General features: G+C 42.6%; 1 protein-coding gene across 2 annotated transcripts in view; it reads left to right on the plus strand.

Annotated features, from left to right (window-relative positions):
* SERPINC1 (serpin family C member 1) overlaps positions 1 to 20494 on the plus strand; it is a 38214-nt gene extending 17720 nt beyond the window's left edge. For both annotated transcript variants that reach the window (XM_060197918.1, XM_060197919.1), the window contains exons 3-7: positions 3884 to 4099; positions 9346 to 9483; positions 11076 to 11466; positions 18645 to 18709; positions 19937 to 20494. In XM_060197918.1, coding sequence (XP_060053901.1) covers positions 3884 to 4099; positions 9346 to 9483; positions 11076 to 11466; positions 18645 to 18709; positions 19937 to 20113 — 987 coding nt within the window. In that variant the 3' untranslated portion in view covers positions 20114 to 20494. The remainder of the gene's footprint in view (positions 1 to 3883; positions 4100 to 9345; positions 9484 to 11075; positions 11467 to 18644; positions 18710 to 19936) is intronic.
* The last annotated feature ends 4007 nt before the right edge of the window (positions 20495 to 24501 follow it).

Here is a 24501-nt window from a genome sequence, read left to right on the forward strand (position 1 = left end):
TGATTGCTCAACAATTTGTTTGGCTTTGTATGTTAACTCTCTTTTTAGTCACCAGGTTCCAGGTGTCATCAGGATGCCGGCCAGACTTCCCTGGATTGAAGACACCACCAATGTGTCCTGGAGCTCAGCTTCCCCAGAGACCCATCCTACTAGGGAAAGAGAGAGGCAGACTGGGAGTATGGACCGACCAGTCAACGCCCATGTTCAGCGAGGAAGCAATTACAGAAGCCAGACCTTCTACCTTCTGCAACCCTCAATGACCCTGGGTCCATGCTCCCAGAGGGATAGAGAATGGGAAAGCTATCGGGGGAGGGGGTGGGGTATGGAGATTGGGTGGTGGGAATTGTGTGGAGTTGTACCCCTCCTACCCTATGGTTTTGGTAATTAATCCTTTCTTAAATAAAAAAAATAAAATAAAAAAATTATTTATGTATGTGGTCCGGGAGGTGGCGCAGTGATAAGGCTTTGGACTCTCAAGCATGAGGTCCTGAGTTTGATCCCCAGCAGCACTTGTGCCAGAGTGATGTCTGGTTCTTTCTCTCTTCTCCTATCTTTCTCATTAATAAATATATAAAACCTTAAAATTTTTATTTATTTATTTATTATTGGATAGAGACTGAGAGAAATTGAGAAGGGCGAAGGAGATAGAGAGGGAGACAGACACCTGAACCCTGCTTCACCACTCATGAAGCTTTCCCCCTGCAGGTGGGGGGACCAGGGGCTTCAACTTGGGTCCTTGTGCATTGTAATGTGAGCACTTAACCAGGTGTACCACTGCCTGGTTTTATTTATTTATTTATTGAGAGGTTAATAGTTTACAATACAGTTGTTGGCACATTAAGTTCATCATCGTGTACCAGGATCTGAAAGCACTCTCTGCCTCCACCTTTTCCCCTGTCCTCCTTCCCAGAGTTCTTTGGGGTTTTTTTTTGTTTGTTTGGTTTGGTTTTTTTACCAGAGCGCTGCTCAGCTCTGGCTTATTGCAATGTGGGGGATTGAACCTGGGACTTGAGAGCCTCAGGCATGAAAGTTTCTTTGCATAACCATTACGCTATACCCCCCACCCTGTTTTTTTTTTTAATATTTATTTATTTATTTCCTTTGGTTGCCCTTGTTGTTTTTATGGTTGCTGTAGTTATTATTGTTGTTGTTATTGATGTCATCGTTGTTGGATAGGACAGAGAGAAATGGAGAGAGGGGGGAAGACAGAGAGGGAGAGAAAAAGACATCTGTAGACCTGCTTCACTGATTGTGCAGTGACTCCCCTGCAGGTGGGGTGTCGGACAACCGGAATCCTTCCGCCGGTCCTTGCGCATTGCGCCACCAGCACTTAACCCGCTGTGCCACCACCTGATTCCCTGTTTTTTCTTTCCTTTTCTTTTCTTTTCTTTTCTTTTTTCTTTTCTTTTCTTTTCTTTTCTTTTCTTTTCTTTTCTTTTCTTTTCTTTTCTTTTCTCTTCTCTTCTCTTCTCTTCTCTTCTCTTCTCTTCTCTCCTCTCCTCTCCTCTCCTCTCCTCTCCTCTTCTCTTCTTTTTAATTTGTAAATTGTTATTAATAGTAGGTTACAAGATTACCAATTTAGAGTGTATAGTTCTATACTGCACCCACCGCCAAAACTGTGTACTGCCACCATCTCAGTCGTAATCACAATAGTGTTTTTCTTGTTTGTTCTTCCTCAGAGCACTACTCAGCTCTGATGATGGAACTGAAACTGTGACCTTGAAATGCTCTTTGCCTAACCATTATGTAATCTCCTCAGCCCACCATCAGAGTTCTTTCAAAGACCTAAAACAGTGCGTTTGCTTATGTTTTTTAGTGTTCTTGTTTGTTTGTTTTTTATTTTAAAGCTTATGTGTTTCAGAGGGCCGGCAGTGACGCACCTGGTTGAGTGCATATGTTACAATGCTCAAGAACCTGGGTTTGAGTCCCCAGTCCCCACCTGCAGGGGGAAAGCTTTGAGAATGGTGAAGCAATGCTAGAGGTGTCTCTCTTTCTCTCTCCCTCTCTATCTCCACTGCCCTCTTGATTGCTGGCTGTCTCTACCCAATAAATAAAGATTAAGGGGGCTGGGTGTTTTCTCTTCTGATCTTGGTTTTCAACTTCTGCCTGAGAGTGAGATCATCCCATTTTCATCCTTCTATTTCTGACTTATTTCACTTAACATGATTTCTTCAAGCTCCATCCAAAATGGGCTGAAAAAAGTGAAGTCACCATCAAGTGGTATCTCATTGTTGTCTTTATTTGCAATTCTCTGACAATCAAAGACTTGGAGCATTTTTTTTTCATGTGTTTCTCAGCCTTTTGGATCTCTTCTGTGGTGAATATTCTGTCCATATCCTCCCCCCATTTTTGGATGGGGTTATTTGTTGTCTTGTTGTTGAGTTTGGCAAGCTCTTTATATATTTGGTTATTAAACTCTTGTCTGATGTATGGCATGCAAAGATCTTCTCCCATTCTTTGTTTGGGTATTGGTTTCATTTGCTGTGCAGAAACTTTATATATGTATTATATATATATATATATATACACATATACATATATATATATATATGTTTCTGGGGGGGCCTCCACGGTTATTGCTGGGGTTCAGTGCCTACACTACAAATCTACTGCTCCTAGAGGCCTTTTAATCCCCTATTTTGTTGCCCTTGTAGTATTTACTGTTATTGTTGTTATAGCTGTTGTTGTTGTATAGGACAGAGAGAAGTCGAGAAAGGAGGGAGAGAGGAAGAGGGAGAGAGAAAGATAGACACCTGCAGACATGCTTCACCGCTTGTGAATCGACCCCTCTGCAGGTTGGGCGTTGGGGCCTGGAACCAGGATCCTTATGCCAGTCCTTGTGCTTTGTGCTACATGCTTAACCCACTGCGCTACCACCCGACCCCCTGTCTTCTATATATTTTATAGTTTCTGGTCTAATATGCTGCCCCTCAGTATTGTACACCTTTGTTACCTCTTTCTTGCCTGATTGCAGTGGTGAGGAGCTCCAGGACTACGTTGTATAATAATGGTGATAGTGGATATCTTTGTCTAGTTCCAGATTTTAAAAAATATTTATTTCCCTTTTATTGCCCTTGTTTTATTGTTGTAGTTATTATTGTTGTTTTTATTGATGTTGTTGTTGTTGGATAGAACAAAGAGAAATGGATAGAGGAGGGGAAGACAGAGAGGAGGAGAGAAAGATAGACACCTGCAGACCTGCTTCACTGCTTGTGAAGCGACTCCCCTGCAGGTGGGTAGACAGTGGCTCCAACCAGGATCCTTACTCTGGTCTTTGCGCTTTGAGCCACGTGTGCTTAACCCACTGCGCTATCACCGACTCCCCTAGTTCTAGATTTTAGGGGAAAAGTTTTCAGTTTTTCCCCCCTTGAGGATGATATTAATGTAGGCTCATTATATATAGCGTTTTTTTTTTTTTTTTGGTTTTTTGTTTGTTTGTTTGCCTCCAGGGTTATTGTTGGGGTTTGGTGCCTGCACGACAAATCCACTACTCCTGGAGACCATTTTTTCCATTTTGTTGCCCTTGTTATTACTATCATTGTTAGAACAGATAGAAATCTTGAGAGGGAAGACAAAGGGGCGAGAAAGACACCTGCAGGCCTGCTTCACTGATTGCGAAGCGACCCCCCTGCAGGTGGGGAGCCAGGAACTCGAACCGGGTTCCTTAAACCAATCCTTGCACTTTGCACCATGTGCTCTTAACCCGCTGTGCTGCCACCTGGCCCCCATATGTAGTCTTTATTATGCTAAAGTATTGCTCTTCTAGTCTCAATTTCTGAAGGATCTGTATCATAAATGGATATTAGATCTTGTCAAATTCCTTTTTAGTATCAATTCATATGACCATGTGTTTTTTATCTTTTTTTTAATATGGTGGCTGTAGGTTTTTAAGTTTGATACCATCTCTGAGAAAACATCTGATCAGATTCACTTCTTCTTTGCCAAACTGAACTGCCGACTCTATCGAAAAGCCAATAAATCTTCTGAGTTGGTGTCAGCTAACCGCCTCTTTGGAGACAAATCCCTTACTTTCAATGAAACCTACCAGGACATTAGTGAAGTCGTTTATGGAGCCAAGCTCCAGCCCCTGGACTTCAAGGTAAGTGGCATATGTTTGTGACCCAAGTTCTTCTCTATTCAGAGATTGGGGAGACAGAGAAGCAGGATTCAAATGATTAATGGTTTAAAGGAGGTGGAGTAGAGTATGTCAGGTCCAAACCAAGAAACCAATGGTGCCCATGGTTTAGATGGTAGTGGCTGCTGCATAAAATTTGTATAAGTAAAACATTTTTCATCTACCAAGTTAAAATAAATACCAAGAGTGGTCCGGGAGGTGGCGCAGTGGATAAAGCATCGGACTCTGAAGCATGAGGTCCTGATTTCAATCCCTGGCAGCACATGTACCAGAGTGATGTCTGGTTCTTTCTCTCTCTCTCTCTCTCCTCCTATCTTTCTCATTAATAAATAAACAAAATCTTTAAAAAATAATAAATAAATAAATACCAAGAGGTATTCTGGAGATGTCAAAACTAGGGGGCCAGGTGGTGGTGCACCTGGTTAAGCACACACACTGCAGTGCACAAGGATCCGGGTTCAAGCCCATAGTGCCTACCTGCAGGGGGAAAGCTTCAGGAGTGATGAAGCAGGGCTGCAGGTATCTCTCTGTCTCTGTCCCTCTTAATCTTCCCCTCTAATTTTTCTCTGTCTCTAGCCATTAATTAATCAATTTTAAAAAGTTAAAAAAAAAGATGCCCAAACTGTAAAAAAAATTTAATTTGGGTGGAGGTAGACAGCATGTTTATGCAAAGAGACTGTCATGCCTGAGGCTTCGAAGTCCCAGGTTCAATCTCTTGCACTACCATAACCAGAGTTTATCAGTACTCTGGTAAGAAAAAAGAAAAAATTTAGTGGCCTGGGAGTTGGCACAGTGGATGAAACTTTGGATTCTCAAGCATGAGGTTTCAAGTTCAATCCCTGGCAGCTCATGTACCAGAATAATGTCTGGTTTTTTTTTTTTTCTCTTTCTCTCCTCCTGTATTTCTCATTAATAAATAAACAAAATCTTTAAAAAAAAGAAAGAAACTTTAAACTGATTTTTCTTTCTAGACATCAGGACTTCATGTCTGCACAGTTCCACTGCTCTCACCATTTCTTTCTTTATTTTATTTTTTTAAATTTACCTGAGCACTGCTCAGAGTCTTTGCATAATCATTATGCTATCTACCCCCACCCTCACAATTTTTTTTTTCCAGGTAGAGTGTGAAAGGCAGAGAGGGAGAAAAACACAGAAAGGAGGTGAGATATCAGAGCACTGCTTCACAGCTTGTGAAGCTTCCCCAGTGCTGGTGTCAGAGGGCTAGGACCCAGGCCTTCACACATGGTAAAGTGTGTGCCCTATTGGATGGGCCACTTCTGTGCCCTCTGGCTCAGTTTATTTATTTATTTATTCCCTTTTGTTGCCCTTGTTTTATTGTTGTAGTTACTATTATTGTTGTTATTGATGTAGTCATTGTTGGATAGGACAGAGAGAAATGGAGAGAGGAGGGGAAGTCAGAGAGGGGGAGAGAAAGATAGACACCTGCAGACCTGCTTCACCGCTTGTGAAGCGACTCCCCCGCAGGTGGGGAGCCAGGGGCTCTAACCAGAATCCTTATGCTGGTCCTTGCGCTTTGAGCCACGTGCGCTTAACCCGCTCACTACTGCCGGACCCCCTCTAACTCAATTTTTAAGTTATCATGGTCAAGACCAGTGAAATAGCTCTTTGGAGTAGTGTGCTGTTTTGCCACACGTGTGACCCAGGTTTGAGTCTGGCCTATACACACTGAAGGAAGCTTCAGTGCTGTGGCCTTTTTCTTTTTCTTTTTCCTTTCCTTTCCTTTCCTTTTCTTCTTCTTCTTCTTTTTTTTTTTTTTTTTTGCCTCCAGATTTATCACTGGGGCTCAATGCCTGCATTACCCATTCACTGCTCCCAGTGGTCACTTTTTTTCTTTCTCTCTCTCTTTCTTTTATTCAATAGGACAGAGATAAATTGAGAGGGGTAAGAGTGATAGAGAGGGAGAAAGACAGACACTTGCAGACCTGCTTCACTGCTTATGAAGTGTCCCCATTGCATTTGGGGAGTGGAGGCTTGAACCTGGGTCCTTGTGCATGGTACTATGTGTGCTTAGCCAGCTATGCCACTGCCTAGCCTTCAGTGTTGTGGTCTTTTTTCACATTCTCTCTGTCTCCAGTAAAAGAAAAAAAAAATGCAGTCACTAAAAAAATGTTGCCGTGGTCAGAACTGGGGAAATATCTCAACAGATAGGGTTCCACATATGACATATTATGGTCCAGGGGCCAGCCCCAGCAGGTTATTAGGGTAACCTGGAGGAGGAGGGGCATCGGCAAAGAATGCATGAGAGACTAGTGAGTTGATGCTGAACCAAGCTCAAGCAGGCATCTCTGTCATACTTAAGCAGAACTTTGTTTTTATAGTCTCATAAGGCTTAGATCATTAAGACAAAAATCACCAAGGTATAAATTACTAAAACAAGAATCACCAAGGTTTTGGTCACTAATACATAAATCACCAAGGCTTTGATTATTAATATAAAAATCACTAAGTAAGAACAGCACAGGTAGGGAACACCTCCTGCTTTGTGGAACATTCACATTCCAGGGGCACTTTCCTCCCTAGAGATCACATCACAGTTTCTATGTCTTTTGTTATCCCTGTACCTGTGTGCTAGGCAGATGTCCTAATGATTAAGATTAATATTCTACCTGTATGTTTATGCCATCCTCTTGCCCCTATGCATTAGAAGCCAGTGGTTCATAGAAAGTTCAAGCTTGTTATGTTTCTAGGGGCCTTAAACAAATTGAGCAGCCCATTTTTCATAAAATCTGTTCCATTGTTTGATCAAGGAGTTTTGTTTTGTTCCTTACTGAGAAGGCACCAAGGTGGTGCTGACCTGGCCAGCCTCTCCATAAAGTTAAGCTCTCTAGCTGGAATCCATCTTCTGTGTATGCTCACTATGTGACCTAGGTTCTTGTGTACTATTCCTGCATAAGAAAGTGGGAGCATAGTGGTTGGTGGTAGATTAAAAGGTCCAATGTATCTAGGCAGGTACCATAACTTTCCATTTATTAATTATGTTATGTAAGGTGGCCCCTCCACTGCAGGAACCACAAATCTTTCTTTATATTTTAGGGGGAATACTAAGGGAAGTGGTATAGATAAAGGGGGAAACATTTTTCCCTATTGGAGCCTCTTGAAAAATTCTGCATTACTGATATTGCTTGTTCCAGTATGATCAATTATACAGAGTGCAGTGCAGGTTTTGTCATTATTTTTGTCATTGGTCAGGCTCTGAGCCTGGCCATAGTTAAATATTATTAAGACCTCACAGAGCTTAATCCTAAGCCCTATACATGGCAAAAGGCAAGATGGTTTCAGTTTGGCCTGGAGAGTCCAGCCGTGCTGAACTTCCTGCAAAGCTGGTACCATGTCAAGCAGCTCACATGGCAGCGCCTATGGCATCTCCCCCTTTTTTATTTTGTAAATGAAACTTTCTTGTTTCCATATAAATGGCTTTGATGCTGTCACCTGGCACTCACTAAGCTCTTAAGACTATTTTTTGTTCTAGTTTTAAATGTGATTGATTATCCCTAAGCAAGCTTCCTGGAGTATCTATTGTTTCTATGGAGCAAATTAATATCTCCCCTTATTCAATAAGTTACCCAAGGCTCTGGGAAGAACCCACCGCTCTGTATATTTTCCCCTACCCTTTTCTGCCTGGGGTATACGTACTGGGGTGATAAAAGTGGGAGCAAGCAATTCCTTCACAGTCAGCTTATCTGATAATTGACCAATTGTTATGTTTTGGACCTCTTTAGTCTGGGGGTCTTTAAGGGTTTGATTTGTTTTTGTTAAACAGCATTCCCCTTAGGAACAATCTTTTCCCTCAGGTGTCATTTGGAAATAACCAATAAATCTTATGAAATAGCCAATAATACCCAATGCTAACAATATGAGTAATGGAACAAAAAGGTGGAGTGGTTTTAGTTCAGTCCGGGGCCTCTCGCCCCCCACCATGCTCAGACCTTGTCAGACAGCCGGTGTGACATCACCTTCACCATTATGGTGTTTCTTCCCTCTCTCTGAAAGAAAAATGGACCTGAAGCAGTGAAATCATGTATGCTTGAGAACTTGGGTCCAAATAAATAAATAAATAAATAAGAAGCTCTATGGTCAAATAAAGTTGGTATATGGTCCATGTTATATCCTCCTTCTTGGAAGATTCATGAAACACCGGAGCTTGCTAAGGGAGCTGTGAACTGGGCAGCAAGGATGTGTATTGTCCCATTCAAGCAGCACTTCTCAAATGCTTAGGGCCATGTGGGCATTGTTCTTGCTCCCTCCTCTATCACTCAGAGAAATTTCTTATTTTTAAGATTTATTTATATATGAACACAAATGAGAAGGAGAGTGAGAGAGAGAGAACCAGAGCATCACTCCAGCACATGTGATACTAGGAATCAAACATGAGGCCTCATGTTTTTAAGTTCAACACTGTAGCCGCTACGCCATCTTCTGGGCCTCTAGAGAAGTATTTTATCTTCTTTTTCTTTCTATTTCTTTTTCTTCTTTTTTTTAAAAGATTTTATTTATTCATGAGAAATGATAGGAGAAAGAATCAGACATCACTCTGGTACATGTGCTGCTGGAGATTGAACTCGGGACCTTATAATTGAGACTCCAAAGCTGATCCACTGCGCCACCTCCTGGACCACTATCTTCTTTATTCCTAAATATTCTCTTTTCTGATTTTTAAAAAATATTTATTTATTTATTTTCCCTTTTGTTGCCCTTGTTTTTTTATTGCTGTTGTTATTATTGTTGTTGTTATTTATGTCATCGTTGTTAGGACAGAGAGACATGAAGAGAGGAGTGGAAGACAGAGAGGGGGAGAGAAAGACACAGGCTTCACCGCCCGTGAAGCGACTCCTCTGCAGGTGGGGAGCCGGGGGCTCAAACCGGGATCCTTGCTCCAGTCCTTGCGCTTTTGCCACCTGCGCTTCTTTCTGATTTTTTTAGTCTTTTAAAACAGTTTATTTCATATTCTTTTAAGGAAGAGAGAGTACCACTGTGGCACATGTATTTCGGTTATTGAACTGGGAGCCTCAGGCATGTATACAAGTCCTATGTTCCACCAGTTGAGGGTTTTTTTTTATTTTGGGGGGTAATATATATATTTTTTTCTATTTTCTCTCTTTCTTCTATTAACTATATGGAAGGGACTCAAGGGTGGGGAGGGAGCTACTTAAAGAGCACAGGTGGGTAGATGTGTCTCTTGTTCTCTGCAGGAAAATGCAGAGGAGTCCCGAACATTCATCAACAACTGGGTGTCCAATAAGACAGAAGGGCGCATCAAAGATGTCGTTCCCCCAGAAGCCATTGATGAGCTCACTGTCCTGGTGCTGGTTAATACCATTTACTTCAAGGTACTCAAAAAGGCCCTGGAGATTTGAACCTGAAGCTAGTGGAGAAAGTTTAGGTGCAGTGGTATCTTTCCCTCTCCCTATTTCTCTATCTGAAGAAGTCACCCTAGAGTAGTGAAGCCCCCACCCCAGTGGAAAAAGAAAGAAAGAGAGAAAGAAAAAGAGGAATGGCGGGAGGGAGGAAGGAAGAAAAAGATGGAAGAAGAAGAAAGAAAGAAAGAGGGCGGGGTAGATCACATAATGGCTATGCAAAGAGATTCTTATGCCTGAGGCTCTGAAGTCCCAGGTTCAGTTCCCCTGAACCACCATAAACCAGAGCTGAGCAGTGCTCTGCTTAGAAAAAAAAAAAAGAAAGAAAGGCCCTGGTGGACGGGGGAGATAATGTCTATGCAAAAAGACTTTTGTGCCTGAGATACTGAAGTCCTAGATTCAATTGCCAGGTAGCAAAGGATTTTTATTTCTTTTTTTTTTTTAATTTAAATAATTATTTATAAGGATCCTGGTTCGAGCCTCCTGCAGGGGAGTCGCTTCACAGGCGGTGAAGCAGATCTGCAGGTGTCTGTCTTTCTCTCCCCCTCTCTGTCTTCCCCTCCTCTCTCCATTTCTTTCTGTCATCCAAAAATGATGACATCAATAACAACAACAATAATGACTACAACAATAAAACAACAAGGGCAACAAAAGGGAATAAATAAATATTAAAAAAAGAAAATTTAAAAAATTATTATTTATTCCCTTTTGTTGCCCTTGCTGTTTTTCATTTTTGTTGTAATTATTATTGTTGATGTCATCGTTGTTGGCTAGGACAGAGAGAAATGGAGAGAGGAGGAGAAGATAGAGAGCGGGAGAGAAAGATAGACACCTGCAGACCTGCTTCGCTGCTTGTGAAGTGACTCCCCTGCAGGTGGGGAGCTGGGGCCTCAAACCGGGATCCTTCCACTGGTCCTTGCGCTTCCTGCCACATGCACTAAAACTGCTGTGCTACCGCCTGACTCCCAGGATATTTATTTCTTTATATATTATTTTAATGAAAGAGATACAGACAGAAAGATCAGAGCACTGTTCAGCTCTGGTTTATGGTGCTGGGGATTGAACCTGGGATCTTTGGGGCCTCAGGCATGAAAGTTGTTTTGCATAACCATAATGCTGTCCCCCAGCCCATCTTCACTCTTTTTATTTAATTTTAATTTTTATTTTTGAGAGAGATGCAGAGAGAGAAAATCATAGGGAGAAACACCAGAGTGCTGCTTGGCTCTGGTTTATGGTGGTGCAGGGGGATTGAACCTGGGACCTCAGGCATGAGAGTCTCTTTGCATAACCATTGCTGCTATCTACCCCCCACTCTTTTTAAAGATAGAATATTGTTTTACACTATTACAAGATTTGAGGAGCACAGTATCTGTGTGAAAGTTACTTCCTCCAAAGTCCCTGTACCATCACACCAAGTGATGCCTCCACTTACACCTCTGAGTCTTTTTTCCTAATACTTATATTTTCACGTAATAAAACAGCATAGCTATTATCCATGTTCCATTTCTCTGAATGTTTTTGGGTTTCTTTCCTGTGTGGTTCTCTCACTTGAGGTTTTCTTGCAGGGCCTTTGGAAGTCCAAGTTCAGCCCTGAGAACACAAGGGCAGAGCAGTTCCACAAGGCTGGTGGGGAGTCATGTTCAGCTCCCATGATGTACCAGGAAGGCAAATTCCGCTACCGGCGGGTGGCAGAGGGCACTCAGGTGCTGGAGCTTCCTTTCAAGGGGGATGACATCACCATGGTGCTCATCCTGCCCAAGCTGGAGAAAAGTCTAGCCAAAGTGGAGCAGGAACTTACCCCAGAAGTGCTGCAGGAGTGGTTGGATGAGCTGGATGAGGTGCTGCTGGCTGTGCACATGCCCCGCTTCCGCATTGAAGACAGCTTCAGCGTGAAGGAGAGGCTGCAAGATATGGGCCTCGTGGACCTGTTTAACCCTGAAAATTCCAGGCTCCCAGGTTTGTGTGAAAAGGACTTCTTTCTAGCTCCAGGATGGTGAGGCCAGAATTGGGAAGAATTGGAGGAAGAGTTGGAAAGAGAGGGGCCAGCTGGTGGCATACATAGTAGTATGCGCAAGGACCTGGGTTCGAGCCCCTAGCTCCCCACCTGCAGGGGGGAATGCAGTGAAGCATGTCTGCAGGTGTCTTTCTCTCTCCCTCTCTATCTCCCCCTCCTCTCTCAATTTCTCTCTGTCCTATTGAATAAAATGGGAAGAAAAAAAGTGGGGGAGGGGAATGGCCACCAGGAGCAGTGGATTCTAGCCCCAGCAATAACCCTGGGGAGGGGGAAGGAATCTGGGCAACTAGTTTTATCTCAGTTCTGTTGCTAATGTCAGCAGAGGACTCAGCTTCCCCTTCTGTACAAGAGGAAGTTTGTTTGGGTAGTTCTACAGACCCAGCTGGCACTGGCACCCTTTGAGTCTGTCATTGATGGAGAAATGGGGCAAGATGAAGAAGAAACTGAAAAGGCATTGGGGGCTGGGAAGGTAGCATAATGGTCCATTAAAATAAAGAAAATATTGAAGGAGAAGAAAAGGTGTCAGTGTCAGAACTGAAAGGCAGATGTGATTACAAGATGGGGACATTTGCGCCATAAAGTGAGCACAATTGGCCTTTCCTTATTCCAAGACCAATTCCCCTATTGTGATATTTTAGTACTGGTGTTCAGTTAGTTTGACCCCTCCAAATCAGCATCTTTAAAAAAAATAGTTACCTATTTATTTATTTATGTAGAGCATTCATTTCTCATCTCGGGCTTACAGGGATTGAACCTGAGACCTTGGAGCCTCAGGTATTGAAAGCCTTCTGCATAACCATTATGCTATATTCCCACAACCCTAGCACCCTTAAAAATATTAAAGAGGTAGCAAAGCTATATACAAGATACTGGATACTGTACAGCAAACCATAACAAAAGGACTTTTCAAAGTTAACCCAATTAACAAATAATGTGATGATAACATTAACTATCGATTGTCTTTTTGAACCCTAAGACAGCAGGAACCTCACATCTCCTCTATAGAGCCCCTACTTCCCCCAGTCCTGGAACCCTTGGATAGGGCCCACTTTCCTGTATGCATCTCCCAATCCAAACCAAATAATATTGCATCCACCAATCACAACCTAACCAACGCAACGATTGCCACCTCAACATGCTTCACCTCAGACTGTGTCCAGAGACTTCATGTGTGGAATGACAACCCTTCAGCTTTATTACTCGGGTGAGACCTTTCCTTTTATAGTACACTCTAATTTCATCTCAGGTAGTTCACTTTCTAACAAAGTCCCATAACCTAGATATACACCAGTTTCTGTGAGAGAGAGCTTATGTGCACACGTATCCATAAACTACTGCAAAATACATACCTGAAAGCAGAAGTACACTAGAGTTTGCAGTGAGTACCTCCCTAACACTTCCTCTCCACTATTCCAAGCTTGGGATCCGTGATTGCTCAACAAATTGTTTGGCTTCGTATGTTAACTCTCTTTTCAATCACCAGGTTCCAGATGCCACCAGGATGCTGGCCAGGCTTCCCTGGATTGAAGACCCCACCAATGTGTCCTGGAGCTCAGCTTCCCCAGAGACACACCTTACTAGGGAAAGAGAGAGGCAGACTGGGAGTATGGACCGACCAGTCAACGCCCATGTTCAGCGGGGAAGCAATTACAGAAGCCAGACCTTCTACCTTCTGCAACCCTCAACGACCCTGGGTCCATGCTCCCAGAGGGCTAGAGAATGGGAAAGCTATCATGGGAGGGGGTGGGTTATGGAGATTGGGTGGTGGGAATTGTGTGGAGTTGTACCCCTCCTACCTTATGTTTTTGTTCATTAATCCTTTCTTAAATAAAAAATTAAAAAAATATATTAAAGAGGGGCCCAATGGTAGTACACCTAGTTAAGTGCACACATTATAGTCTGCCAGCATCAAGCCCCCAGGCCCTACCTGCAAAGTGATGAAGTCCCTACCTTCATGAGTGGTAAAGTAGTTCTCCGGGTATCTCTCTTTCTCTCCCTCTCACCCTTTTCCTTCTCAATTTCTGTCATATATATCAGCAAAATAGCTCATATGGATAGTGTACTATTTTGTCATGTGTGCAACACAGTTTTGAGCTAGCCCCTACACACACTGAAGGAAGCTCCAGTGCTGTGGTTTCTTTTTTTTTTTTTTTAACTTTTTTTTTTATTTAAGAAAGGATAAATTAGGGGGTCGGGCGGTGGCGCAGTGGGTTAAGCGCATGTGGAGCAAAGCGCAGGGACCAGCGTAAGGATCCCGGTTCAAACACCCGGCTCCCCACCTGCAGGGGAGTCGCTTCACGGGCGGTGAAGCAGGTCTGCAGGTGTCTGTCTTTCTCTCCCCTTCTCTGTCTTCCCCTCCTCTCTCCATTTCTCTCTGTCCTATCCAACAACGAATTGCGTCAACAAGGGCAATAATAATAACCACAACGAAGCTACAACAAGGGCAACAAAAGGGGGAAAAAATGGCCTCCAGGAGCGGTGGATTCATGGTGCAGGCACCGAGCCCAGCAATAACCCTGGAGGAGGAAAAAAAAAAAAAAAAAAAAAAAGGATAAATTAACAAAACCATAGGGTAGGAGGGGTACAACTCCACACAATTCCCACCACCCAATCTCCATATCCCACCCCCTCCCCTGATAGCTTTCCCATTCTCTAGCCCTCTGGGAGCATGGACCCAGGGTCGTTGAGGGTTGCAGAAGGTAGAAGGTCTGGCTTCTGTAATTGCTTCCCCGCTGAACATGGGCGTTGACTGGTCGGTCCATACTCCCAGTCTGCCTCTCTCTTTCCCTAGTAGGGTGTGTCTCTGGGGAAGCTGAGCTCCAGGACACATTGGTGGGGTCTTCAGTACAGGGAAGCCTGGCCGGGATCCTGATGGCATCTGGAACCTGGTGACTGAAAAGAGATTTAACATACAAAGCCAAACAAATTGTTGAGCAATCACGGATCCCAAGCTTGGAATAGTGGAGAGGAAGTGTTAGGGGGGTACTCACTGCAAACTCCAGTTCTGCTTTCAGGTATATATTTTGCAGTAGTTTATGTGAACATATGCTCTCTCTCACAGAAACTGGTGTATATCTAGGTTTTGGGACTTTGTTAGAAAGTGAACCACCTGGGATGGAATTAGAGAATACTATGAAAGGAACGGTCTCACCGAGTAATGAAGCTGAAGGGTTGTCATTCCACACGTGAAGTCTCTGGACACAGTCTGAGCTGAAGCATGTTGAGGTGGCAATCGTGTTGATTGGGTTGCGATCGGCAGATGCAATATTATTCGATATGGATTGGGAAAGGCATACGGAAAAGTGGGCCCTATTCAAAGGTTCCAGGACTGGGGAGAGTAGAGGCTCTATAGTGGAGATGTGAGGTTCCTGCTGTCTTAGGGTTCAAAAGACAATCGATAGTTAATGTTATCATCACATTATTTGGTAATTGGGTTAACTTTGAAAAGTCCTTTTGTTAGGGTTTGCTGTACAGTACCCAGTATCTTGTATATAGCTGTGCTATTGGTTGCTTCTGATCTACTTGGTCTAGGCTTTTGAGAGAGTCCACATATCAAATACACAGCCTATATATTAAAAAGAGTCAGTCTGTGTTTTATTTTTTATTTTTATTTTTTTTCAGTCTGTGTTTTAAAAACTTCAAGACATACAATTAATTTTCCTCCTCATATTAATTAACTAGTGATTTATATGACTACACTTTACTAGGAGTGTACATAAACACCATTCCCACCACCAAAAGACTGTGACCCATCCCTCCCACCCACTCCCACCCCCCACTGGCCCAGGAAGCTGCATGGCTACCCCTCACCACAGGGTTTTTACTTTGGTGCCCTACTTACAATTTAGTCAGGTCCTACTTTTAGTTTCCCTTTCAGATCTTCTTACTCAACTTATTTATTTATTTTATTTATTTTAAACTTTATTTATTTTCCCTTTTGTTGCCCTTTTTTATTGTTGTTGTAGTTACTGCTGTTGTAATTGATGTTGTTGTTGTTGTTAGATAGGACAGAGAGATATGGAGAGAGGTGGGGAAGACAGAGAGGGGGAGAGAAAGATAGACACCTGCAGACCTGCTTCACCCCCTGTGAAGCCACTCCCCTGCAGGTTGGGAGCCGGGGGCTCGAACAGAGATCCTTCCACTGGTCCTTGCGCTTCACACCATGTGCGCTTAACCCTCTACGCTACTGCTCAACTCCCTCTCTCTCATTTTTTAAAATTATTTTTATATTGTCTTTATTTATTGGACAGAGACAGCCAGAAATCAAGAGGGAAGAGGGTGGTAGAGAGGGAGAGAGACAGAGAGACACCTGCAGCCCTGCTTCACCACTCATGAAGCTTTCCCCCTACAGGTGGGGACTAGGGGCTTGAATCCAGGTCCTTGCAAACTGTAATGTGTGTGCTTAACCAGGTGCGCCACCACCTGACCCCCTCTTCTTTTTTTACATGTCATTTATTTATTAATGAGAATGATAGGAGGAGAGAGGGAAAGAAGCAGACATCACACCGGTACATGTGCTGCCGGGGGTTGAACTCGGGATCTCATGCTTGAGAGTTCAGTGCTTTATCCATTGCACCACCTCTGGAGTCACTCTCTCTCCTTCTATCTCTAAAATAAAAAATATATATATGTTTTTTTTGGGGGGAGCCAATGAGATAGGTTACTTGGCAGGGTGCCTACTTTGCCATTTGTGGAACCCAAGTTTGAGCCCAGTTCCTACCCCATTGGGGGGAGCTTCAGTGCTGTGGTGTCTTTTCCTCGCCCTTGTCTCTTATCTAAAAAAGTCACCCTGGGTGGTAAGGTAGGTTGCACAGTGGATAAAGCATTAAATCCTCAAGCATGAGGTCTCGAGTTCAATCCACGACAGCACATGTACCTGAGTGATGTCTGGTTCTTCCTCTCTCTCTCATCCTATCTTTCTGGTTAATAAATAGTCTTTAAGAAAATAAATAAATGGGGAATTGCGCAGTAGCGCAGTGGGTTAAGCGCAGATGGCACAAAGCACAAGGACTAGAGTAAGGATCTGGGTTGGAGCCCCTGGCTCCCCACCTGCAGCAAAGTCGCTTCACAGGCGATGAAGCAGGTCTGCAGGTGTCTTTCTCTCCCCGTCTCTGATGTCTTTTATTTAATAAAAATAAATAAATAAAATAAAAAGTCACCCTGGAGCAGTGAAGTCCCAGAAATGACCAAAACAATTTCTCTTTGAACAACATTTATGAGGTTAAATAATTGAATTATTTTTTTTAAGATTTCTTAGAGAGGGAGGGAGGGAGAACAGAGAGAGGGAGAGAGAGAATACAGCAGAATATCACTCTGGCACAGGGAATGTTGGGGGTTGAACTAGGTACTTCATGCTTGAGAGTCCAAGACTTTATCCACTGCATCACTGGAGTTACTTCTTTTTTATATATTTATTTACTCCCTTTTGTTGCCCTTGTTGTTTTTTATTATTGTAGTTATTTTTGTTGTTACTATTATTGTTGTCATCATTGTTGGATAGGACAGAAAGAAATGGAGAGAGGAGGGGAAGACAGAGAGGGGGAGAGAAAGACAGACATCTATAGACCTGCTTCACCGCCTGTGAAGCGATTCCCCAGCAGGTGGGGAGCCAGGGGTTGGAACCGGGATCCTTATTCCGGTCCTTGCGCTTTGTGCCACATGCGCTTAACCCGCTGTGCTACCGACTCCCTGGAGTTACTTCTAATGGGTCCTCTTTATTTTATTATTATTTTTTAATGGGTCCTCTTTAAAGTAGGTCAGAAAACATGTTGCCAAAATGGAAAGAATATTCCTATTCCATGGAGTAAATTTTTCTTTCATATATATTTAAATATTTATTAAAATTTTTATATTTATTTTCCCCTTTTGTTGCCCTTGTTTTTATTGTTGTTGTAGTTATTATTGTTGTTGTTATTGATGTCATTGATAGGACAGAGAGAAATGGAGAGAGGAGGGGAAGACAGAGAGGGAAAGAGAAAGACAGACACCTGCAGATCTGCTTCACCACCTGTGAAGCGATTCCCTTGCAGGTGGGGAGCAGGGCTCAAACCCGGGATTGTTATGGAAGTCCTTGCGCTTTGCGCCATGTGCGCTTAACCCGCTGCACTGCCGTTCAACCCCCTATTTATTTATTTTAATTTTAGAGAGAGGCACAGTGAAAGAAACCACAGCTTCCTTCAGTGAGGGCAGAGCTCGAACCTGGGTCATGTACATGGCAAAGCAACACACTATCCAAGTGAGCTACTTCACCAAGCTGCCTTTACTATTTTTTACATGTATTTACTTTGGGTATCAAGTGGGGTGAGAGAGAAATGATTTCTATTTTTCTTTTTTTTTAATAGTACTTTAAAATTTTATTTATTTATTCCCTTTTGTTGCCCTTTTTAAAAAAATATTTGTATTTATTTTTCCCTTTTTGTTGCCCTTGTTTTGTTTTCTATTGTTGTAGTTATTATTGTTGTTGATGTTGTCGTTGTTAGATAGGACAGAGAAAAATGGAGAAAGGAGGGGAAGACAGAGGGGGAGAGAAAGACAGACACCTGCAGACCTGCGTCACTGCTTGTGAACCGGCTCCCCTACAGGTGGGGAGCCGGGGGCTTGAACCAGGATCCTTATGCTGGTCCTTGAGCTTTGTGCCATGTGCGCTTAACCCACTTTGCTACCACCTGAATCCCCTTTCTTTTTCTTTTTCTTTTCTTAATGTCTTGTTGTACTGATGTCATCGTTGTTGGAGAGGACAGACCTGCTTCACCACCTGTGAAGTGACTCTCTTGGCAGGTGGGGAGTCAGGGGCTCAAACTGGGATCTTTACACCAATCCTTGCGCTTTGCACCACCTGCGCTACCGCCTGACTCCCAATTTCTATTTTTCAAGGGCCCAAAGGCCTTCTTAATTAAAATAGAACTTTTTTTTTTTTTTTTTTTTTTTTTTTACCAGAGCACTGTTCAGCTCTGGCTTATTATGGTGATGCAGTGGATTGAACCTGGGACTTTGGAGCCTCAGGCATGAGTCCCTTTGCATAACCATCATGCTATCTACACCTGTCCTCTAATTGAACTTCTTTATGTGGGTTGAAGCTAACTATTTCTCACTTCACAACCTCCTGTACTCTTCCTTCTAGGTATTGTTGCAGGAGGCCGAAGTGACCTGTATGTCTCAGACGCGTTCCATAAGGCATTTCTTGAGGTAAGGAAACCTCCCTTTGGATTTATCTTGGTGCTTCCTTTTCATTCTCATGTTGCTTTATTATTATTTTTTAAAATATTTATTTATTCCCTTTTGTTGCCCTTGTTGTTTTATTGTTGTAGTTATTATTGTTGTTGGTGGCGATGTCATTGTTGTTGGATAGGACAGAGAGAAATGGAGAGAGGAGGGGAAGACAGAGAGGGGGAGAGAAAGACACCTGCAGACCTGCTTCACCGCCTGTGAAGCGACTCCCCTGCAGGCGGGGAGGCGGGGGCTCGAACCCGGGTCCTTGCCGGTCCTCGCACTTTGTGCCACATGCACTTAACCTGCTGCGCTACCGCCCGACTCCCTCATGTTGCTTTATTATCCAGTATTTTGATATATAATTTGATTTGTAACTTGGGAGCTCTTGCTCCAATGATTCTGAAGGTATAGTTTAGGTAGGTGGTAGATGTATGAACAGCAGGACAGTTGTAGGAAAAGGCAGGTTTCCAGTGTCCCTCAGCCCTCAGATCTGTACCCCTCTGCTGCATGAGGACTGCTAAAATGCCCTGGTCCCCCAGGGAGTAGGTTACTCCACAAAAGTAGGGTGAACTTTGTTTATTTGGTCATCTTTGGCGTTTGACTAGTCTCCAGACGTAATGAACTCCAGGCTGGCTTTTTCAGATAGAAAGAGGGGAAGAAAGCACAGTACTAAAACTTTCTTCAGGGGGTCGGATGGTAGCACAGCAGGTTAAGTGCACATGGCTCAAGATGCAAGGACCAGCATAGGGATCCTGTTTCAAAACTTGGCTCCCCACCTGCAGGAGGGTCACTTCACAGGCAGTGAAGCAGGTCTGCAGGTATCTATCTTTCTCTCCCCCTCTCTGTCTTCCCCTTCTATCTCAATTTCTCTGTCCTAACAACAGTGACAAAAAACAATAATAACCACAACAATGATGAAAAAACAAGGGCAAAAAAGTGGCCTCCAGAAGCAGTGGATTTGTGGTGCCCCAGCGATAACCCTGGAGGCAAAACAAAAAAAACTTTCATCAATGTGGTAGGGGCTGGGGTTGAACTTCCCGCATGGCAAAGTGTTGCACTAAGTGAGCTGCTTTGTTAGCACTTTCTACTGGAAAACAAAGAACATTCTCAGGAACTGCTGTACCTGAGGGAGATTCCCTTGTGATAACGTAAAGTGAGCTGCAGTGGCCCACATTGCAGTCTTGTTTCTTGTCTGGCCCACAGGTGAATGAGGAAGGCAGTGAAGCTGCAGCAAGTACGGTCATCGGAATAGCTGGGCGCTCACTGAACCCTAACAGAGTGACCTTCAAGGCCAACCGGCCCTTCCTGGTTCTTATAAGAGAAGTTGCTCTGAATACTATTATCTTCATGGGCAGAGTGGCCAACCCCTGTGTTAATTAAAGTGTTCTTACTCTGCACCACTTCCTATTTTGGTCTGTACATAGGAGTAAAAATAGATAAAATGCTCCACCTCACAATTATGAATGGACTTTGCCAGCTGAAATGAAGATGAGGGAGGGAAGAGACGAGATGCTGTCAAGTATTTGGTAAAAAGAGGCTTCCAGTTCTTCTGTACTGGGGAATACTCAAGTCAAGAGAGAGGGAGTCACGGTGTCATCTTGAAAGCTGGCAGGCATCCTTACAGGGCAGGGGAGCATGAAACCTCAGCAACCCCCCCAAAAAAAAAAAAAAAGAAAGAAAGAAAATTTCCAATGAGTTGTTCTCCATATACAGAAAAGACAGATTCTGACTTGAGTATTAAACCATTTAATTCTCAAACCACTCACATGCATAATGTTCTTTTACACAGTGTTAAAATAAAGAGGAAAATGTATTTTTATACAAACAGGATTTCAAGTATACATTAATAGACTTTTCAGGTATCTAACCAAATTGCTAAGATTTCATTCACATTGTTCTTAAAGCTGTTCAACGAGAAAGCTTTTGCTTAACAGTTTTAAATATGTTTATATAAACCCTTATCTTCATTCTCTCTGACCTCCCTCCCCAAAATCTGACCATCTTCCTGCCCTACCGCCCAGCTCCTGACACCACAGGGCTTCTGGGCTCTAAGAGACATGCAGCCCCACCATAACTACTGGTTTTTCATCTGGGGAAAGACAGGATCCACAGGAGGAGAGATAGAGATGACCAGTCAGATTAAGGGAGAAAGCAATTAGATACTCCAAAGTGACATAAATCATGACTACATCTTAGAGGCTTTATGTTCTCGACTTTGTAGTTTAAGAAAAAAAAAAAAAAAAAAAAAAAACCTCAGCCTCCCACAAACAACCCAGCAGCTTCTGACAATTTGAGAAAAAAAGGAAAAAAAAAAAATCACTGGATGGGGTATTTTCCCCAATGATACTTCTAAGATCAGGGTAGGCATTTTGAATGTTTTCAATTTGGTTGTTTCTTTTTCCCTTTGGAAGGGGGTGGGGGCAGCTCAAAAACTAATGTTACTATTTGTGTTACACTGAAGAATTTGGTTCATTTCACAGGATCTGGCAAGGGCTGTCCCTCTTCAACTCTCCTCCTGAAATAATCTGGCTTCAGGGCCTGGAATAGCCACTCTCCTTAGGAATTAAAGTGCATTTTTTTTTCTTCAGTAAAAGGGGATGAGGGGAGGTGTGGGTTACACTTAAATGATGATTCATAGAGGGAGGGAGAGAGAAAATCCTATTCTACATATAAGTATTTATAATTAAAGTCATAATAAAAGTGTATTCTCTAAGGAAATAAGATGCACAGACCAGTTTAGCACCCCCAGAAGCGTCATCCTGACTTGGGGACTTTGCTGAGGCATCTTTATTAAAGGATTAATCACTTCAGATGAAAGTCACAAACCTTACACGTTAGTTTTTTCAAAGGGAAAAAACAGACTGGTAGGTTTTTATAGCTAAAAACTTATCTTGCTCCCTTTCAGGGATAAAAATGTTTTAGAAATTGATTGTCTGTTTTAATATGAACCCTTACCAAGTGGTGAAAACAGTGTTAGGTAAGGTCTTGGCTTACAAATACTATGGTAGCCTTTAAAAACTCAGGAAGAGGGGTAGGGGAGATAGCAAAAAGCCTCTCATGTATGAGGCTCCAAGGTCCCAGGTTCAATCCTCCACACTACCGTTAAGCCAGAACTGAACAGTTCTCTGGTAAAAGCAAAACAAAACAAAACAAAACTCAGGAAAAGGAGGCATGGTTGTCTTCTATCAGTATCAGCAGAGGGAAAGTGGAATTTTCCTATAATCTCTGTATCAGATAGCTACCATCAGAATCTCATCTTCTGACTTTCTTTAAATGCTTTATCATTTCTGGGGGTGGGACAAACCAAGGGTTTACCAAAGAGAAGTGGGAGTTGAATGCTACATTATCAGCTATATGAAGAAGAGATGGGCTCAAGATGAGAAGGGGGAACTTGTCCTGGGTTCTGGCCTCAGAGTCCAGTGTGATCTGCTTTTCACAGTGACCAGTGGGAAGGCACATTGCCAGGAGCAGGTGCACGCACCAGTAAGCACCACAGAGAACAGCTGGACAGATTCCTTTCAGACTAAATGAGTCTGAAGGAGACCAGGTTTCTGCTACGTTGACTTTTCCATTTTTGAGCCTCTGCCTTTTCTCCTCTCAGAGGCAGAGCACCAGTAGGTTGGCCCTGAAATGATGAGGAATCAAGAAATCTAAGCGCTGTTCCAACATACTTCTATCTGAAGTCACATATGCTGATTTGCCAGACATGGAGCTTTGATTTGAAGATTTTTTAAAGGTAAAGCCATTGGCTCCTAATAGAAGCACCTGCCTAGATTCTGCCATAGTAGTACGAAACAAAACAAAACAGAACAGAACAAAACAAACTGAACTAACACTGCGGATACAGACCACACAGTAGGAGAGAAAGTGATGGGCTGAGACAAAATAACTTTTCCTTTGCCACAGCTGAGGCTGTTTCTCTTTTGTCATGGGCAGAGGGATGGGTGAGCTGGTCATACTAGTAGGTAGTTAATTCAGATTAACTAAAACAGATTAGCAGGTAGCTGTTTCAGAAGGAGTTTCTTAATGGGTTAAGAGGTATCAGCTAGTGAGCCCAGTTGGACAGAAAAACTTCTGAGTCCTGCCAGGACTCCTGGTAGGGAGTTTTCCTTCCTTCCTTGCCTAACATACAGTACAAGTTCATATCCCCATCCTCATAGCCTAGTCTCCCCTCCAAACATTTAAATCCAGTGTGGTATGATTTTCATAAAGTTCAACAATATTTCACAGTACTCCAAAAGTTTTTCAGGATGAAAACCCTTGGTAGTTCCTTTTTGGATGCCACAAGTCCCCAAAGCTATTGTTTTTCTATTCCACCTGGAACTAAGGGGCCTTCCTACATTTTCTAAGGCAGATAATGAATGTCTTTCCTGTAACTAGCATTGTAGCAAGAATACAAAGACTTTGATGTTATTTTTATAAAATCCCATAGCCTAATGCTAATTCAGTCCTCATTTCCCACCTCCTTACACACTATTTGAAATTTAAATGGTCAATTCTTTGTAGTTGGTAACATAAGGGTGAAAATTTCTACAACACCCAGAACTGTCTGAGAAGAAACTCTATTACATTTGATCTTGCCCTTCAACACAAATCTCCTTCACAGGAATCACAGGGCTGCTGGTTACTTTGAACAGCGGTTTTCACTTTTTTATGGGGAATCAGTTTTCTCCCCCATAACAGATGTGAGTTGCTGTCGGTTATATCTTTACTGCTGGGGGTGAGAAGAATGAAAAGATATTAAATCACATTTAGATATCACTGGGTTCTTTGACATCCTGGAACAAAGATGCTAAAATTATTCACTTCACATTTCATGTAAGGTTCAAGAATACTTAAGCTTTAGCTAGTGCACTGCATTCATAAAGAAACAAGAAAAAGCAAAAGTCACTTTACACAGAAATCCCATATAAAAGACAGGCTGAGTACATAATTGAATGTATCACAATTCAAGAAGGAGCCTTCCTTTTCATTTTACAAGTAGAAATTACCCTAGGCATCTCGGGGCTGGCTCTTCTACTAGGTATAAGTGGTCCATTTTAGCAAGCAAAAACTGAGAAATTTCTCCACTCAGATCACAGAGACTGGACTTTGAAAATTAGTTTTGCTTAGTTGTGAATACTTTGTAAGGGTGGCAACATCTCTCTCCAGAGTTTTTCTGAGGACAGATGACTCATTTTACCACCCGAAACCTTTTGCTCCCTGTAAGCTTTAAACTCAGACCTGTTTGAGGGATTCAAATAAAGACATCGAATGGCGAAGTGAGAATTATAGTGAGGCTAACCAAAGACTATTAAGTATTTCTTACTCTGTTGGTTGCCATTTGAATCAGCTGAGGACCTATTTATTTATTATTGTACAGACAATACTGTAGAGAGAAATTGAGAGGGGAAGATAGAGAGGGAGAAAGATGGAGAGACACCTAGCTGAGGACCTTTTAAAGACCAAATTCCCAGCACACCAATTGAAGGCGAAGTTTGGAGGTTTCCCAATTAACTTTACATACAGCCAAGATGAAGAACCACGAGCCTGGACCAGTGGATTCCAGAATAGGGAGCATTAAAGCTAAGTGTGCACTGATGCCAGAGGGGAAAAAGGTAAGGGCTCTCTTCCAGATTTACAGTTTTAACATGCTTCAGTTGAAATTATCTAGGCATTTCTCATTATTTTCTGTTCTTATTTTAAATAAGTCACTTTGATTGCATTAGGCTTCCAAACCAACAATGAATTATTGATTTATTAAGACAGTACCTTCAATATGTTGTATA

Source organism: Erinaceus europaeus, chromosome 9 (genome assembly GCF_950295315.1).
Source record: "Erinaceus europaeus chromosome 9, mEriEur2.1, whole genome shotgun sequence".
NCBI classification, from domain to species: domain Eukaryota; kingdom Metazoa; phylum Chordata; class Mammalia; order Eulipotyphla; family Erinaceidae; genus Erinaceus; species Erinaceus europaeus.